Raw genomic sequence first — 20091 nt, forward strand, 5'->3', positions numbered from 1 at the left:
TGGTTCTGTTATGTAGATAAACAGATTTCAAGTTGCCTCTTGGTAAGATTCAATTAGAAAACTAGCAAACACAACTATAGACTATCAGAGCTAAGAGTTAACTCAGAGATTATTTTTTTCCAATCTCTTCTCTTTACTGAGAAGTGAATGATGCTGCTCAGAAGAAAAAGAAACATGCTCATGGTGACCCTGGAAGAGACAGCTGGGTCCTGCCCCTACACTCACTGATTCATCATGCTGTGGAACAGATGTGAGGAAGATATAAAAATTCTTTGCAAAAATGGAACTGAACAATCAGTTAAGAGGGTTGATTTTGTGGAGATCAGTGAATGCCCATCCATTAAAGAGTATGAGGTCTTCTGAGGGTCTGTGATAGAGGAACTTTGGTAATTCAAAGTTAACTCTTTTTCAATTGGGAATTCTTAGCCTGGGGTTCCTGGATGGGCCTGGGATTCCTGGATTCCTGAGTTCAAGGAACCATGGACTGTCTAGAAATTGTGCATGTGTGTGCATGTATATCTATTTTTTTCTAGGCAGACAGTTCTCAAGAGTTTACTAGATTCTCAAAAGAATCTGTGATTTCCTACCCTTAAAATGGTTTAAACCTTTTTTTTTTTCTTTGAAAATCCTCATAGGAACAAAATGACTGGCGATTTTGGGCAATATACTATTTTAAGCATAAGAATGTAGCTGCCTATCTTCACTAGTTACTATCCTAACGCAGATCATAAAAATAAGCCACGTTTCTGGGAAGAACAAAAATAACAATAATTGGAGCAAAAAGAAACACCCATATGTTTTAATCACCAAGCAATCAGTAGGATGTAAAGAAACCTTTTGTGACACTCAGCTGTTCCATACGTCCATATGCCAAAAGCTTTTTGCTTTAGTACTATTTATTAAATATTTCTACAAAACAAGTCTTAATAGGAAGCAATAATTACTTGACTTTTTTAAAACAAGGACTTCTATTTTTCAATGGTACTTTCTTTTTTAACATCTTTTTCACTTCCCCCATTTTAGGACCCTGTGGGCACCGAAATCCAACTCACTCATGCTTATTTCCTGTAATGGACAAATTTGATGCTAATGTGAGGTATGTTACCTTTCTGTACGTACTGTGTTGTAAATTGTGAACATTTCTGCTATGAAGTCTTTAAAAATTTGTTGTTTTAGAGTTATAAAGTTAACGGATGTGGATTTTCTTTGATGTTTCATATATAATCATGTTCATGGTACTGTTTGATTATTAGTGTTTTGGAATTTCTGTTTAAATGAAAAATGTAATATGGCTGTAAATATTTCCAACTTCCTATATTAAAAGTCTGCATTATGGAGATGGTGTTTGAAAATAGATATTCATCTCTGTAATAGGAAGAAAGATGTATTTAAGTAGGGGTAAAAATAGCTTAAGAATATCTATCTGTACATCTAAACTTGAGACAAATTCAAGTTGCTTTTTATAGCAGGTCTAGTTTGTCCACTTCTTTTCTCAACTAGGTTATTATATTATGTGACATAATGGTTGCATGGTATAGTTACATAAAGCTAAATGGTTTTCTTTAGTTCTGATTTTTTTTTCTGTAATTTTCTGCAATCCTTGGAGATGAAATTATAATCCGACTCCTAGAGAAGATTTTCTTTTAGAAAAGACTTGCTTTATTTGGCACAATCAAATAGTACAAAGAAAAGTGTATTCAATAAGGCCTAAACGTTATGAATTGGCATTTGAGACTGAGAATTATTCATAGATATCAGTAGCTGGAATACATCCTAAAAATTATATTCTTTCTGTAATCACAGGAACTGTTTTTCATTCACTTGAGACCTCTAGAAAAATATATTTCAGGTATAGATCAGGGGCCTTGTGCCTCTGTGTTTGACATAGTAGGAAACTATCACAAAAGGAACTGTCAAATATCTTGACAGAAACTCTAGTGTAATATGACTTGAGTTGCCAAGATGTACTATCACCCCAACCAGGGAATTCCTTGAGGGTAGAATGTGTTTCATGATCCCTGGCAAAATCCCTGGTACATGGTGGGTACTTAACAAAGAGATGTTGATTAGTTTGTCATTGTTGTAATATATATATTTCAAACAAGGTTATGTTCTAATACATATAGATATGCAAAAAGGCTGTATTTTTAGCAATAAAACATTTTACACTCTCAATAAAAGTGTGTGGACTTTGTTATTTCCCAGATGTACTGACTTGGTTCAGAGTCTTAGGACTTTAACATAGATTATTTAGGCTGGTGCCAGGTCTTTAATTTTCCTCTAAAAGTTTGTGAAATTCTTTGCCCAGAGAAAGCAGAGTGAAATGCAGAGAATCTCAATTTTATTTTTATTAATGAAAAAGCCAGAGTGAGCAATGTCAATGGTGACACGTTATAAAATTGTTTTAAATTTCCGACACTGTATCAAACTGGATCAGTTGGTCAAAATGTACTTTTGGGGGAATAATTCAGATATTATGATCTGTAATATTTCTAGCTTTTAAACATTTATTTATAGCAGCATTAGATTCTAAGAGCAGAACACAATTTGATTAAATGGACATTAGCCATTCTTCTGGGTGCTGTGGAACAATAGTACAGGATACGAGATGATATCATGCCCCAGAATCTTGTCTCTGGACCATCCTCTCTGTCAGTTTTCTAACCAGATCCCATCAACATATGTTCCTCCTCACCCACTCCCCCCTCTATCCACAATATTATTAACAGGCAAATGCCACAGACTTTCCACTCATGTCCTCTCCGTACAGCCTCTGAATGTCCATAATAAAAGATTATATGGCTGACATTTACCAAATTGTGATGCATGAATTGTTAGGAATACATAATGAATTTAGGTGGTATACCAACAGTATTTTTATTTTAAAATTAAATGCTTACTTTGAGGTTACCTCCTGAGGATGAGTAATACTATTCTGCCACTTAAAATAGTGAAAAATATTTCCTTACATGATTAATTTATTTAAAATGAAATGTCAGTTTCTTTTTAAAAATATGCATTTTTATATTAATTAATAAAGGACTGTTAAAAAAATCACAAGGGCTTTACGCAAATGACTAAAGTCTAGACACCCATGTTCTAGGTGTAATTAGCAAGGGTAAATTTTGTCATTTTAAAAGCATGAACCAGAAATTCTTCTTTGGTAAGGGATGTCCCCACTTGGAAAAGTGCCTACATAAGGTGAAACTGAAAAGTCTGGATTTTTAGCCCAGGAAAAGAATCCTTTTACTTGCTCTGAAGATAGAAGAAAATGAATGGAAAAGGAAGGAGTTTGGAGGAGAGATGATTCAGAAAGGGAGAATCTGGGCTCTGTTTGGGAAGGGGCAAAACATTAGTTGTAGGGGACTTTGAGAGTACAGTTGCATAACTTTTTGGTTTTTTCTTAAATAGGATATGTGCGCTGACTTCTCCAAGGACCCAGTCCTTCAGGAAAATTTTCTAGTTTGGATATGAATTAGTGTTGAACGTTTCTTTTGTTGAATGTGTGAGCTCAGCATGGGGTAGAAACTGGTATTATCCCATTTAATTTTTAACACAGTCCTACAAGATACATATCCTTATTATCCCTATTTTACAATGTGTGTCAACTAAGACTCAAGGAGGTTAAATAACTTTCTCAAGGTCATAAAACTGCATTGCTTTCTCTTATATGATAAATATTTTATTTCAATACGTATGTGCATGTGAATGTGCGTGTGTGGGTCTATGTATACATTGCTGAGATGTCTGACATTCCTGTATTGGTAAATGTGGTTCGGAAGAGAGGAAGCCCATGTGAGATAGGACACCCAAAAGGAACAGGATGGCAGGAGATTATAAATGCCCTAGGGAGATTTCAGAAATCTGAAAGAAGGCTTTAGACTTCCACAAGCTGTAGAATTGAGGGACTCCAGTCAATTTTCCCCAGATGTCAAGAGACAGAGAGGTCCTAGTTGACATTTTCTATTAAATAAAATGTCTTACAGTTAAGTATTTTGTCCGGCCATACTGATCACTTCATTTTTTGTTTGTTTGGCGTCATTTAATTGAGTTTTCTAATTCAGCTTGATCCTTGCTACAATGTGTCTGTCAGCATCCTTGACTAAAAACATCAGAAACTAACTCTGGCCAACATAATCAAAGGTAATTTGGGAGTAGTTACAGTGTACAAGCTCAAAGAACTACTTTGAAAAATGCTGGAGGACCAGGATTAGACATAAAAAAGAACTTTGGGAGTTCCAGGAAAGTTAGAAAATGGAATCATGGCCAACTACAGGAAGAAGTTGTCAGTAGATTGCCTTTATTTCTTTACTATAAAATAATTAAGCACCTACACTTTGTGTCAGAAAGAGGGAGACAATTTCCTGGGCTTAAGGATCTCACAGTGTAGCTAGACGACAATCACTGAACTAAAGTATTTAATATGATGATAATAGAATACTAATAGTAAGATATATACAATGAGCTATGTTCTCTGTGAACTACAAGGTAAGACTAAAGAAAAGTCATACTAGGTCTTGATTTTAGCAATATGAGAAGCATTATAAGCAATTTCCTCTGAAGAGCCTCCATGGCAGAGAAAGCAGTTGATGCCTGATGGATTGAATCATGATGAAAACCTGGCAGTGAATCAGGCCCTAGTTGGGAAGGCAAGTTCCTGATGAGTCCTGTCCCTTGCTAAATAGTGTCGGCCAACTTAGCAGTCAACAGGCTGCCTCTTTCCAGACAATCTGACACCCACCTGATCTGTTTTATTGGTCTGTGTTTTCCTCCTCAAGGCTCCAGAGGAGGCAGCTGCATTTTTTTTTTTTTTTTTTTGAAGGGTTGAAGAAAGAGAAATGGAAACACTGGCTTTGGTGATTTTGCAGCAGATAGCCTGTGGAACATCTTTGGCTTACATTTGGGGTATGAGCCTTGCTGGTGCCTTACCCTGCTTAATTCAGCCCTGAAACACTTAATGTCTGACTTCAGAGACAGCCATGCTTTTGATGTTGTTTAACTACCAGATTCTCCCCGCTGACGTGGTTTTCCTCAGTCCAAGTGTGATCCCTAAATGCTGCTCAGGTTTCTGTCTTTTGCCTTGCTGTTTATTGCAATTTGAAAGTTTCTGCTTTCTAAGAAATTTTTTCAATCAATTTTTTTTTAAGTTCCAGAGAGTACAATGTTCCAGCAGGAGATAAACAGGTGAAGGAAAGTCCATATGTATATAAACTTGCACTTTGAGGTTTCTCAAGATAATGCCTCCAGACTTGGAGCAGAGTAAAAGTTCCTTTTATACCTTAGTTCTTTTTAACTGTAGCTTCCTTCTACCCTTGACTCACCTCCCTGCCCCATGAGCTCTTTACCCTCTTGCTTCACTGCCCCTGTAGTCCCTGGGGTTTCTTCCTTCTTTAATAAGAACAACCTCATTTAAGGATCTGCTTCTTCTCTACAAAGTAACTGTTGTGCTTTCTTATTAATGTTTCTCATTAGCAACCAAAAAAAGCATCTTATAGGATTATGAATCATAAAAATGGTAGCATTTTCCTCCCTTTGCTAGGGTTTCTAGGAAACTGAGAGACAAATTTGTAATCACCATGAATAAGTGTAGAAGATCTCTAGGTATATACAATGGCTCTAACATGCCTTTACTATATTTTCCAACCCTTTTGATACTTCATCTTGTTTCCTTTGTGTTTTAAATAATGTATTGATCATTCTTGTAAACCACTATAAGTATGTAAAGGAAGAAGGAGGAAAGGGAGAAAGAAATCCAAGAAGGAAGCATTTTCCAGGGAAAGAATCTTTCTTTTTGATTCCTTTGGTAAGCTTGATGCCAGGTACTAGGGAGCCACTAAATATTTTTTAACTGAAGATCAAACTGGCAAGCTTTTATACACAAACAGAAAATCTAAGTAAATACCAAAAGCTGAATAATTTATATAAAATACATAATCTTTATATAAAAGCAGTCACCTGCTATACACATGCGACAACATTAATTAAAAACCATAACAAAAGTGAGTAGTTGACTTCAAATTAATTACCTAGTTGCCTTAGTTCTGTAATGACACCAAGTTGCAATTTATTACTTTAGATCGAGAAATTAAATTTATTGGATATCAATATAACTACAGGAATGAATTGAGATTTTCCAATCTTACCAAACAGAAAAAGATAGAAATTTTTTAAATAGGAAAGTTGATTTGGGGTTTGATTAGTACTGGTAAAAATACATATTATGGTTCACTAAAGTCTGAAATGAAATGGTAATTTTTAATGCTGAATATTCTAAAGCCTTGAAATAGTTTATAGAATTTAAAAAATCAATGTGTGTTAGTGGTTTGCCCTAAAGACTCATCGATGTGAATTGATGTGGAACTGGAGTTAATTCGTGTTTGTAACCTGGCAGTCAGAACTGTGAACATGTGCAACTTTAAGGCAATTAGATGTTTTGCAGGAAATCTCTCTTCAGGCTCTGAAATTGTGACATTCATTAGCATATAAGGAGAAAGTGAGTGGGTACCATTTAAGAGGGGTTATTTTTATGTTGCTTTAGAAATGTAAATGAGAATAATACTCAACTTCATTGCTTGACTGACAAAATGGTGATTATTCAGTTAGTACTTTGATTAGATCAGGAGCACAGTGAATAGGAGCTGGAACCCATCGCGTGTTGAAAACCCCGTGCCACCTGGAGTTACAGGGGACCTCAAGCTAGAGGCATCACAAACTACCAGAAGGAAGAAGACACATTTATATTTTGAAAGCAATGGTCTCTTGCAATGTGTGAAATTTTCTGGTTGTGGAATTAAGCTAGGAATCTTCTACAAATACGTGATCCTAGACATCTTCTGAGGTGTTCCTAACACAACTTCAACTACCAACACCATGGGATGCTGGAAAAGTAGGGTTTACGGAAACAGAATAATATGAGTTCAACTCTTGACTTTCCCACTTACTCAAGGCTGCATGACCTTGAAGAATTTATGTAGTCTCTCTAAGCCTTAGTTTTGGCATCTGAAAATGGGATTTTTCTTAAGATTATAGGTAATCTTCAGAAAAACATAGGTAAAACTCTTAACATAGTATTTTGCACATAGTCTGCATAGAGTAAATGATAAATGTGTCTTTAGTCATCACAAGTATCATGACAGGTAGGTATTTATTACCCAAAAACTGATACTTAATTACTATATGCTATAAGTTTTCTTGATTGTTTAAATTTAGTATCCATTTATTTACCTGGTTGACCTTAATGATCAGTTATTAAATTGTTTGAATATTTATCCCTGACTGTGCCCATTCTTTGGAAACAAAGGCTCCCAAAGGTGACAGAAAACCTTCAATATTGGAGATAGTTAAGTGGCTTAGTTGGAATAAAACCACTGGTCTTCTATACCTATTTAGCACCATTTTCTCTTTACTCTGCAGCTTCCGTGGACTTGGTCACAGTTCTGTTTGGGAACTGGAGGATCTGGGTTAAGATCCTGTGTCTCTTTGACTCCTGGTCTTGTGCTGGATTCCATACAGCCAGCTCTCCTTTATATGCAACCAATCCCTTGATTGGTGACCCCTGTTTATAAGAAAATACCCCTGACTTATTTCTTTCTGCTATTATATTTGTCAGTGTCCAGGCAGGAAAATGGAAACTGTTGTACATATTTTAAGCAAATGGAGATTTAGTGCAGGTCACAGAGCTCTGTGGCAGAGCAGGGAGAAGGAGATGTTAACCAGAGGCCAAGAAGCCTCCTGATCCTCCTTGCTGTTGCAGGTCTGCTGGAGGCACCGCCATTGCCACACTTCTGGAACCATTTGCTGTTGCTCTTACTGCTTAAAGCACCTCCAAATATAGAAGAAAAAATACTCCTCTTTCTCACCTCATCACCCGAATTTCCATCTTGAGTCTCTCATTTGGAAAACATAATCAGAAGCCAGTCGGCAAGAAAGACTGAAAAATATAGTTTTCAGGCTTCTGGCTCTCATTGATTGATATATGTGCATAAAAACTGTGGCAAATAACAGATATAGCTTCCCCACTATATAAGCTTGGTTTCTTCTGGAACTTACTGCTGTGAAGCCTGCTTCATCCAGCTTCTGAAACCTGAGGGTGCAGATGTGACTGCATTCATATAAGCATCTGAATCTCAATCTGCTTGACTGCAGGAAGCTCAGTCTTTTTTGCAGTTTACCTTGTCCACCTGTTTTGGAGAATTTGATTATTACTGAAAGGGGTGCTCCCAAGTGTCCTGACTTTGTTTTGCTTGCCAAGCTGAACCTCTGCAGCCTCCAGCTCTATCAGTTCCACTGAGGCATATTTTGAATTGCAGCCTATTAAACAAGCAGTCTGTGGGCCTCAAAGCTTCCCCCTGGACTTTAGTAAAGCAGAAGCTCCTTCATAATGAAAATCCACATCATTTCACCTGTGAAGTGAGAAGAGGATGCCTTCCATGTCATACTTGATCGAAGTGGCTCCCATACTCAAATTGCTTGAGATAGAAGTATTTCAGAAGCAAGCATTGCAGCATTTCAAATTCTCAGACCTAATCTTCTTTCCTGGAACACACAGAGGGTTATGTTATGATGAATTTTAGTATCAACAGTTACATGTTCTCAGAATTATTATTGACCTGCATCATTCTGGGTCTGTTGCTTAGTCAACCCTGGTGTGTCTGGCTTCTTTTCTTATGACACCTTGTTATTCTTCCCTACAGTTTGCTTCTTTTATTACCAATCTTTATTTAAATGTCACATTTTAATGAGAATTTTTAGATACTTTATTAGGACCTGTGCAAATCAGTGGATGCAAATAGCTTGGCAAGGGTAGAGATACTGCCTAATAAAAAAAAATTACAAAATCTTTATGACTCTCAGTTTAAGCCCAGTCAGAATTTCTTCTACACCTAATAGGATTACAGCATGGTCTAGATGGAAGGGTCACCTGGATTCCTGTAAAACTGTGTCTTTTTGTCCCACTTTACAAGCACAGGCTGTGATGAGATTCAAGAAATGTGATTAAGGCTGTGAATTATTTACAACTTCTTAAAAGTTCCTTTCCATAATTTGGAGCCTTGCCTATGACTTGCAGCTTCTTGCACTCCTACAAAGTACAGTATACAAAAGAAATAAAAAGAGTTTCAGAGAGGTTAAGTGATTTTTCCTCAGCCTACACAGCTAATAAGTGATTAACCTGAAACTAAAATCCAAGTCTTTGCTTCCAAAATCACTGCTTTTTTCAAATTATCTCCTAACTCTCCAAAGATAAACTATCTCCTAAGGTATATATAATTTAGATTAAAATGTTACTCAACCATGACCAAATCTATGAAAATGGATTTGGACAATAAAAGGAAAATATCAAATCACTTTTGCTTGATGCTTTGAACATTTGACAAGAAGGGCTTGCTGTGGTTCAGACATTTCTCCAAACATGTGACCTATATGATCTCACTGATAGTGGCCCCAGCATTACATATGAAGTAACCGAGGCAGAGAAGAATCATTATTTTGCCCAAAGTCACATTTCTAGAAAGAGGCGAAGCTAGCATTTCACCCAAAGTTGTGTGATATCAGAGCATATCCTTTGAACTTCAATGGTTTGCTTTTCTAAAGATTTCTGTGTGGCAGAGGGGCTACCATTTGACATTTTAGACTTGGGTTCTCAAACTAAAGGCCTAGCTGATAAGTTTATTTGGTCTGTCCAGGGTTTTAAAAATGGATTAAAACCCTTTTAGGGAAGCTGGGCACTCTCCAATTTGCCAGAGTCATAACTGTGAGTACCTATTGTCTGAAAGGAAGCCATCTTGAACTATCACATTACCTTTCATAGCCACAGCGCACAGTTGTTCAGTGTGCAGTCTGCCTGCCCGGCCCTGGAGGGCTTTTCAGCTTATCACTTACATTCTGAAAACAGTGGTAAGAATTATCCTCAACTTTGTAGAACCATATTAGGACATTTAGTACCCGCTATTTTCTCCCTGGAATTCTGTTTTATTAACATTTAGCAAATAGGGTTTCTTGAATTTCAGACCTTTTTTCAATTGGAACAGATTTCTAAATAAATACGCTAAGTGATTACCAGTTTATCAGTCAGGTAACAATGTTCAGGCAATGTTCTTATCTGCCTTTTTAAAGAATGTATGAAGAATCTCTTTTCCCCCTTCTCTGCCCACTCACTTACTTCTTAGCTTATAATGGTTTCGTTTAATTTCAAAAGGTTTTATACAACGTACTCATCTTTGAATGTCCAATAGTATCATACCTTTGTGCATATCAAATATAGGTGCATATTTAATCTCAGCTTTCTCTATCAACAGTGTAACTGACGTTTCTAGCCTCACCTTATCTCAAATGCCACCATTGTTCATTGTATGTAATTACTGCAGTTCAAATCCTCAAAAGATGAATTCCAGAAAAAGTGTATGTATAAATAGATACATTAGAGTTATTTTTTAAATGTTAAAAAAATCTACAAACTTCTTAGCATTCAAAAAATGTTGATAATAGAAAATGCAGAGGCATTGTAGAAAACTCAATATGAAAGTTCAGAAATATGATCTATCAGTCTGCACAGAGACAGAAAAGCTCTGTCACACATGTAGGAAACATGACTCAGACTGAATGCAAATAGGGTTACAGGGTTGACAGGATGAGGGGTCTCAGGAAACAGTGACAGTGGTCTAGGAGACGCAGGATAAGGACCAGGAGGAAGAAGGGAGTGAGAGTAAAGGAAAAAACATAGATCCTAGAGAAATTTATGAAGCAGCATTTCTGGTAGATCATGATGAATTGCATGAGGAGGAAGAGGAAGATGGTTTTAAAGTGACCTTGGAGAAGAATTGTGGTGCATAGGGAACGAGGACTTGGTCTGATATTGATTGAGATGGATAAAACTGTGGGACATTCAGGGAAAAAATTTCTATAGAAAGCTGGCTAACTTAATGTGGCTCTCAGTTGGGAAATATTTTGGGGAAGATTCTAATCATATCTGCTGTATGGTCAATTAATAAAAGAAATTGACTCCAAAAAGGGCTAATGATCTAGACCAGTAAAAAGTAAACCTCTCTCCAAATATTAATATCCTGAAAACTACCTTTATGTGGAACCTCTGCCTTCTTCTGACCGAAGGGATCATTTTACTTTTTCATTTTCAAGGACTACAAACATTTTGCATAATTAGGAAGTATGCAAAAGTTAAAACTGTGACCTTTCTGATCTGAACTCAGGAAGCTTATGAGAGCAAATCACCTGTTGTGTATTCATTGGTAACGTGGGACATACTGACTTATTTTCTTTGTATTTTCGTTTCTAGTCAATATGATTGTGAGAATCGAGTCTACTATTTTTCATAGTAAATACATTCTTTATGACTCATGAGGGTTATGATATAAGAAATGTGTAAGTATTTGGAAAATAAATAGTGCATTGAGTTAGTGTGAGTTTTAGACAAGCTATGATAATTAAGAGTTTCAACTAATTCAGTGTTTTAAGAAAATCCCCTCCCTGAAACGGAATGTTTTGATGGCTTGTCCTGGAATTGAACTGAATTTTATCATCGCACCACTGACAGAAGTTTTGCAAAACAAATTGAGTCATGCCACAGAGTCCTGAGAATCAGAAAAATTGTGTTGATCTCTATTTGTAACTTCAAATGTTATTTTCTATGGTTGCATTACTGATGGTCTAGAATCACCCAGATTGACACCCCTAACTGAGGGTGAGGTGAATCAGCCGACCAGTCTTCTATGACTGAGAGACTCAGACCAGTTCTCTGGACTGTCAAGCCTGAGAGTTGTGACTTTCTATACTAGTCAGAGGGGAATAAGCTATGAGTAGAGACCAGCCTTGGAATTCATGAAGCGCATTTGTGTGAACAAAATAAAAAAACAAAAGTGTTCAATCCACTTCAAAAAAACAAAACAAAACAAAAAAAACCTTTACAACTGGGCGCAGTGGCTCACACCTGTAATCCCAGCACTTCGGAAAGCCAAGGTGGGTGGATCACGAGGTCAAGAGATCAAGACCATCCTGACCAACATGGTGAAACCCATCTCTACTAAAAATACACAAGTTAACTGGGTGTGGTGATGTGCATCTGTGGTCCCAGCTACTCGGGAGGCTGAGGCAGGAGAATTGCTTGAACCCAGGAGATGGAGGTTGCAGTGAGCCAAGATCGTGCCACTGCACTCCAGCCTGGTGGCAGAGCAAGACTCCATCTCAAAAAACAAACAAACAAACAAAAAAACCCCAAACAAACAAACAAAAACTTTACTTCTAAGAACCTCATTTTGTTTGCAGGAACATTGATGCTTCTAATTAAAAGTGGAGAAGTTGAAAAGTATTTAAAATATCTCATCTAGTCAAAAATTCCTAAGCTATTAGTCATGCATTTTTTAAAGCTACAAATCATATTTGATTAATTTTGACATGCTTCTATTCAATTATGTTGAACTGATGAGGTTTTACTCTGAAAATAATAACTAGTACCCTTTTTATACCAGCTTAATTTTAGCAGTGTTTTATTTAGAATTATGTAACCTTGACTTTGCCACCCTCTCTCTACTCTTCCTGTCATTGCTGTCTTAAGGCTTCATCTCTTTTCTGCATGATTGGCATCATCTCCAAACACCTTTTTGACTACAGTCCTCCCTAACTTCAACTTATTTTTCAGTCAGATGACTGACCATCTTTCTATAGCCTAATTCCAGGCTTCACGTCCCCTCTTTCTTTCATCAATTTCCTACTCGCACCTCAAAGTATGAAGTCATTTATCATCTCCTGACCCCCAAGCCTCCTGACTCCCAAGCCTCCTGACCTCCCCTCTATGCTCCTAGACCTCTCTATACAAATTGCTGTTATCAATTATTTGTAATTGTCACTGTTGTTTGTAATTATTTGTTTAACATGCCTACCTCCTCTGCTGAACGTCATATGCCTGGTATTTAGTCTGACATCTTATAATGTTAGAAGAATTTAACTAAAATTGAGAAAGCCTTTATTTTATTATTTAATTCTTTAATTTTAATTTTTCATTCTCCACATCGTTGAAGGCCCATCATAGAAAGTTTTGTGCTCAGTGGATATTAATAACCATTACCCAACTCCACTCCATTCCCCCGAAACATCCCCCACAACACACTGAATTTCACTTGCAGCCTGGAATCTGAGGCTATGGGATTTGGAGAGGAGACGGGACAGTGAAAAGAACACAAGTTCTCTATTTGAGGTTGAAAAGGCTTCTCCTGTGAAGGTATCTCCTGCGTTGCTGTTTGCAGATTTCATGGCATGGGATCGTTAATGACAGGGACAATCTGCCTTTTATTTTGTATCCCTTAGGTGGGATCTATTCATCTGCCCAGGCTGCCACCCTCACCAGCATCTCTGCTACTACTAGCTAACAGGCACTGAATGCTCAATGAGTGTAAGTGCTGTGCTCAACTCTTCACAAGTATTTCCTCATGCACTCCATATGATCACTCCATGAAGGGGTGCTCTTTTTATCTGCATTTCATATTGAGGTGCAGAAAAGTTCATTAGCTTGCCCAAATTTATACAACTAGTAATAAGGGATGGAACTAACCAGCCAAACCTGGGAGGTCTTATTGCAGAGCTCAGATCCCTGACTACCACATTACAGCTATTTGTAGAATTTACAGATACTGGTAGTATTACACCAGTTCCTAAGGTCAGCATTACTCCTTTTACTTCTACAAGTGCTGCTACGACTACAGCTGTTACTGTTCATTTTATTTATACTGTCTCTACTACCATAACCATAAACCATAAACAAACTTTCTTTGTTCCAGGTGCTGTGCTAAAGGCTTTACTGACCGTACCTTAGGTCACTGGGTCAGCAATACAAATAGCCCACTCTAAGAAGGAATGTCTATATCATCCCAGATAGGTGAGGCCATGTGCTCTGTGATTCAGGACCCCCTCCAAGAAAATCCGGGAGCGGGAGACGCCTTTTTAATAACCTTTCTGTTTCTCTTTGACTGACTCATTCTCTAGGAATTCTTTCTCATCTCTAATCAGAAATCTTCAGCTGCTGTTACCTCTTTTATTTATTTATTTATTGAGTTTTGCCATCCTCAGAGGTGATTGACATCAGCTGAGAACCTAGAATGTTAGCACAGGAACACTCCAAAAGAGGGTTGAAGTCCCTCCCACGTGTCAGATTTCCATTCCCACTTCAGGATCCTAGAAAGCAGCAACTCTGCTTGGGCTTGAAAATTCCAGTCCTCTTTTTAAGTATGTCCAGGTAATTGGTTAAATTTGACTTAGCAGTTAACTAAATCCAGATTATTACGTATATCAGTGAAGAAAAGCAACAACAGTGAGATTGTGTCAAATTATGCAATATTTTAATAGGTCTGACAACAGGTTTCGTTTTACAGGATATTAAGCTCATCCTCTGCCCCTTTACTCCTCTCATTTTCTGAGCTGTTGTTAAACATCTGAGTACTTCATTTGTCCAATTTCTATCTCCATCTTTTGTCTCTTCCCACAGAGCAGACAGTGTCCGTCTCTGTGGAGAGGTCTTGGCTACCGATTTTCCTCACTGGGCTGCCTAAGATTTCCTTAAGATAAGTTCAAATGGCCGGTGTTTCCTGTAAGACCCTGAGGGCAAGGAGCTTGCTTCCATTTCAATCTCTGAACATTTTCCAGACGGATAATTCTGGTTTAGGAATGGCTGGTGCCTTTTCTGCTCTGTTGCCTTTCTCATTCCCTGCTCTCTTTTCTTCCTCTTCCTCTCCTGTATTGCATTCTACTTGCCCTGTCTTCCCTGTTTCTCTTTCTCTCTTGCATTTCCACTCTGCCCAAAACTCTTTCTCTCATTCATGTTCACAACTCATATTTTTCTACCTCTTCTTTTTCCTCAACAGCTTCATCCCCCTAGTCCCTCTCTCACTTAGTTCATTGGACATACATTTCCTTTTTACTTTACAAATAGATTTTTAGGAGTACTTGTATACATATTTATGAAATGACAAATATTCACCAACTATTAATAATATGTATGGCTCTTTGTCGTTAAAAAGGAGTATGAGATAACAATTCTGGCTAGTGATAAAAGCTTATGTTAATGATTTATTTATATAGTCCTTCCAAATTTATAATGTGCTTTCACATACATGGTTATCTAAGTCTCACAATATCCAGCAAAATAAAGGCAAGTATCATTAACCCAACTTATAGATAAGGAAAATGAAAATTTGAGAGGTATTAAAAGATATTGTCTTTGGCACTTAAAGACACCCTGCTAGTAAATAACAGAACCAAGTTTTGAATCTGAATGTTTTGTTTGAATTCAATGTTTTCTTACTATACAAGTGTCAGTAAGTAAACACAGGAGTATCAGAAGGATATCAGCCTGACAAGAATGTCATCATAATATGATAAAATATTGGTAGAAAGACATGGTGATTTTATGATGTTTGTTGTAGGTTGGGACATGTGGAAAGGTTAAGTAAAGTTAAGTGAGATGTGGCTGGGATTTGAAGACAAAGTTACCCATCAGGATAGGGCTGGTTACAGAGAAACATAACAGGTATATGAGGAAATATTAGTCCACAAAGCAGTTTTACAATAAGCAGTTAGCATCAGGCAAATCCAGTAAATGGTAATATTTAGACCATAGCAATGAGTAATCTGGAAGTTGACAATTTTAAACCACAAAGAAGATTCTTAGTTTACTTAGAGAAGTTTCTCAAAATATACTAGGGACCCATTTGCAGTTCCTAGATTGGGAGGAATGATCAGGTAGACAGACTCCTGATCCTGAAGCCACTGGGGTTTGGAGCAATTATTACAAGAGGCAGTCAGAAACATCAGGATGCATTTGGATACCAGTCAAAGCTGGAATGTATATTGGCATCTGGGGCTCAGGATCCATACAGAAGCCAGGAGCCCAGAGCTGGAATCCAAATAAGCAGCAAGAATGAATTGATGTTGAGTATTGTCAATAACTCAGAACGAAGTACTGAAATGACCTTTGAATTCCCTTTATTATGGATGGACCAGATCTCCAAGGCAAGTTCTAAAAATGACAATCATGACCTGTAGACCATTTTTTGAAAAGGACAGGTGAAAAGGAAATTTCAGGGTGAACGTACATCATCAGGAGAGACTTCACTAGAAGCTACCTCTTGAAGTATAGAAAAAACAGAGTATCCATGGAATCACTCTTCAAATATTTGAAGAGTGCTGTTAGGATTCTTACAGCTTTAAGCAAGATAAACTAAATTCAAAGTGACTTCAGCAACAGTGAAAATTTACTAGCTCACCTAATTGAAAAGTTCAAGAACACAACTTGCTGCACCAGAGCCTCAAACTCGTCATTAGAATTGGTCTCTCTACGCTACCATGGGGCTGACCAGCAGAGTCTAGACCAGGAATTTGACACAACTGGCAGGTACTGCTAGGTGTGCTAGGTGGTAAATTCTAGTGGAAGACAGGACTGGAAGACCAGGTGGCTCATAGGGTTGGAAAAGAGCAGAAGTCCAGAGAAGACAGCTAAGAGAGTAGACTCCAGTTGCACTGGTTGGCCGACCACACTGGAGGTTTTTGTGTAAAGGCCAAAGCTTACTTTTGAGTCTCTGTCATGCCTGGGTAGCCCTGACATCTTGATTATAGATAGAAGCATTATTCTGGAATCCCCTCTCAGTGAATTGGTTTCTTGTTAGGAATTGGAAGACATGAAGTTAAATACTCTTGAATTTCAAAGAACCTCTTCTTATTAACAAGCACTAATGAGTCTCCCTAATTCAAACAAATAATTACAGTTGAAATGCAATTTTCACTTTGACAAATGATTCTGCTAATATTCCTTTCCTATTTATGGATATTTTTCTGACACATACAAATATGCTTGTGCACATATGTGATGAATGGGGTGTACATATGAGGAGGTGGCAGTGACTGTTCTTCTAAGTAAGTGTATATTCTCATGTGGGTGTGAGTTGTGTGGTTACAGCATCTGTTGAGTCTCAATGCAGTTTCCTTTTGGTTAGTCTGAGACAAGGCTCTGCTTGAGATGGAGAAGATAGTGAGGGCTAAGTCAAGGCTTCCCGAATATCATCATATCACAGAAGCCTGGAGAGAGAGAAAAGGGACTTTACAGCGCAAGTTGTCCAGTAGAAATATAATGCAGACCACAGACGCTAGCCACATATGTGATTTTAAATTTTGTAACAACTATGTTAAAAATAAGCAAAAAGAGACAGGTGAAGCCAATTTTAATAGTTTATTCAATTTAACTTAACGTATCTAAAGTATTATTTCTGCCTATAATCAATATAAAAATTATTAAAATAGTGTATATTTTTGTACTTTGCTTTCAAAATCCATTGTGCATTTTCCACTTACAGCCCAGCTGAATTCTGTCCAGCCACAGTTCAAGTGTTAAATAACTAAACATGGCTAGTGGCTACCATATCGGACAGTATAGTTCTAGAACATACATCCCAAGGTCAGCAAACTACTCAAGTGGGTCACCGCCTTCCCTTCCTACTGCCATCCCCACTGGAAACACTGCCAATCTATTATTCTTTATTCCTGTACCTGGTTCTGCTGTGACTTCACCTTCCTCTTCAACACAATGTTTAAGGCTGCCGTTACAAACTGGTCAGTTTCTTGGCAAGCAACTTAAAAGCATTTTGTCAGCACAGATGGTTCAACCTCTGACTTTTCTTCCCTTTTCTTCCACCTTCTTTGTTGAGGCTGTGAAGCTCCCACTAGGTCTGGTGCAGGTGCTCTGCCCTTGTCTGACCTTGCCCCAGGTGAACATCCAGCCGTCAAGGATGGAGTCTCTCTTTTGCTTACATTACCTCTTTTCCCCTAATATATCAACACATTTAGTTTCTCAAACTCGGCTTGTCTGTTGCCTGTTCTTATACCCTGGCTATTTATAATGAGTATTTTTAGCATGAAATACTTCAGAGCTTTTAATTTATTTTGGTATCCTTTTTTTATATTATCAATTGCCTCATTTCAGAATAAACAGGCTATAGTTTCCAAATTCCTTCTTTGGACCTGACATGTTTCATGCTTTTCTGTTTTCTTTTGTGACTCTGTCAAGTTACAGCTCATTTCCTGCTTTGGTCCTTTTATTTTATTTTTTTATCTTCCTCCTACAGCTTCTACAATCTTGGCTGGACCAGCCAAATCACACACAAAGAAGTGTGGGGACATCCTCCTCTGTGGATTTTCAGTCGTGTTTTCAGTTTTGCATTGTGTCGATGGCTAGGCCGTGTGGGCTCCTGCTGGCTTCATTAGTGTTTTCCTTGGGCTTCACTGCAGATCCCTATTGATAGCCCCATGTTGTCTGTACATAAAATTTGGTCTGTAGCAAGAATCTGAACAAAAACAAGTTTGTTTTGAATTGAAGGCAGGCGGAAACTTGGGTTCTCATTCCATAATTAACTTAAATGCGTAGTTTTCAAAAAGGTTTTGCTTTCTTGGTCAGAAAAAAATATATTTAGCTAATTTAGTAAAGTATCTTAATTTTCTTTGAACAGGCAGTGTTTGTAAGGGCATTTTTTTTCTTGCAAGCATCATTAATTGCAGTTCTTTGGAACTTCATAGATTATTAAAACTGGAAGGGACCTTAAAAATGGTCTGGTCCAATCCTAGTGTCTACAAGTCAGGACAATGAGGTCCAGTGAAAAGGGAAGATGTCCCAAGGCCACCTACAATGGTCAAAAACAAAGCTGGACTGAATTCTAAGGTTTCCTTACTCCAAGATCAAAACTCCGTATTCCTAGGTTCTTTTACTTTTTTCTCTGTCTTCCTTCTTTCCTCCCTCCATTCTTTTCTTACTTTCTTCTTTCCTTTCTTCATTCACTTTCTTTTCAATCCTACTAGAGAATCAAGATAATCTCCACTAAAATATAACCTTCACAGGGTATATTCCAGATATACCCTACTAAATCAACCCAAAATGAAAGCGATTGGAATCAGCTGTATGTGTCACAATCTTCAGTATACTTCTGTGGTCACCAAAGCCTAGGTCATCATAACTGGCAATTTGGATTAAATTGACAGTGACCCTTAGCTTTGAATTTTTAATATTCACATCCATTTCTTGAATGAAGACTTTAATGGCTAACCAAATTTGTGGTTGACATGAAGAAACAGTGATAGAGTGAGCAGCCTGATAGGAGGTCCTATAGGAAAGGAAAAGCAGGCACAAATAAATTAAGGGTGTGTGCGAGGTTAAAATCAACAAAGGATGGTGGAATACCCTGGAGCTTAGCACAACGGTGAGCTGTCATCATCCTTGTGCCTCAAGGGCCAAGGGGAGAGAGTTATCATCAGACCCCAAAGAGATCAGAAACACAGTTGCTGCCAACCTGTAACCCACCAAGGCAGGAGATGAAGAAATACAGTGACTTCACTCTCCTGCTAATGCATCCAATTGAGTAAGCCCAACTGGAAACCAGAGGGAAAGGAGCGGGTTGATATGGTCCTTACGCTGAGCTTGGCTGGAGAAGAGTGTAGAGTGGATCAGAAAGAGTAGATGGAACACACAGGAAAGGTTGCTGCTTTTGACTGGACAGTATCCTTGCTGATAGCACCCTGATTTTGCTTTTGGGGAATGACTCCTCCTTGACTCTTGGGTTCTTGAGTTTTGGGTGGGGTGAACGGTGTCACCAGGCTTCAGAGTGGGCAGGTTCTGTAGGTCTGGCCCTACTCAGAGCACCAGACACCTGGCTACAGTGATTGGTTCAGAAGGGTACAATCAGAGTGACTCCCAGGACTACATCAGAGGACTGCTTTTTCCCCTAGAATTCCTGAGAACGTAGAAGCTTAGAGATGCTCATGGCCATCTCCTCACATTTTGGAGAGAGCTGGCTGAGAAATGAAGCTGTTACAGAAGAGGGAATTGCTGAGAGACAGTGCTGAGAGAGGGAGTGAAGCGAAGCCTTGCTGACTTATTTGAGTCTGTGACTTCTACTATGCATTCAACTAGCCCCTCCTACTGCAACTTTTAATAATGCAGCCACACTTTGCCTTTTGCTTGAGTCCCTTTGGGTTGAAGTTTCTGAAATTTGAACCAGAGTCCTGATTAATTGATTAATTCATTACTGTAAGAACCAGGTAAGAGACTTG

General features: G+C 37.9%; 1 protein-coding gene across 6 annotated transcripts in view; it reads left to right on the forward strand.

Annotated features, from left to right (window-relative positions):
* The first annotated feature begins 1029 nt into the window (after nucleotides 1-1029).
* HTR4 (5-hydroxytryptamine (serotonin) receptor 4, G protein-coupled) overlaps nucleotides 1030-20091 on the forward strand; it is a 179449-nt gene continuing 160387 nt past the window's right edge. For all 6 annotated transcript variants that reach the window (XM_011985398.1, XM_011985397.1, XM_011985399.1 and 3 more), the window contains exon 1: nucleotides 1030-1096. In XM_011985398.1, the coding sequence (XP_011840788.1) occupies nucleotides 1071-1096 (26 nt within the window). In that variant the 5' untranslated portion in view covers nucleotides 1030-1070. The remainder of the gene's footprint in view (nucleotides 1097-20091) is intronic.

Source organism: Mandrillus leucophaeus, unplaced genomic scaffold (genome assembly GCF_000951045.1).
Source record: "Mandrillus leucophaeus isolate KB7577 unplaced genomic scaffold, Mleu.le_1.0 Scaffold282, whole genome shotgun sequence".
Lineage (NCBI taxonomy): Eukaryota > Metazoa > Chordata > Mammalia > Primates > Cercopithecidae > Mandrillus > Mandrillus leucophaeus.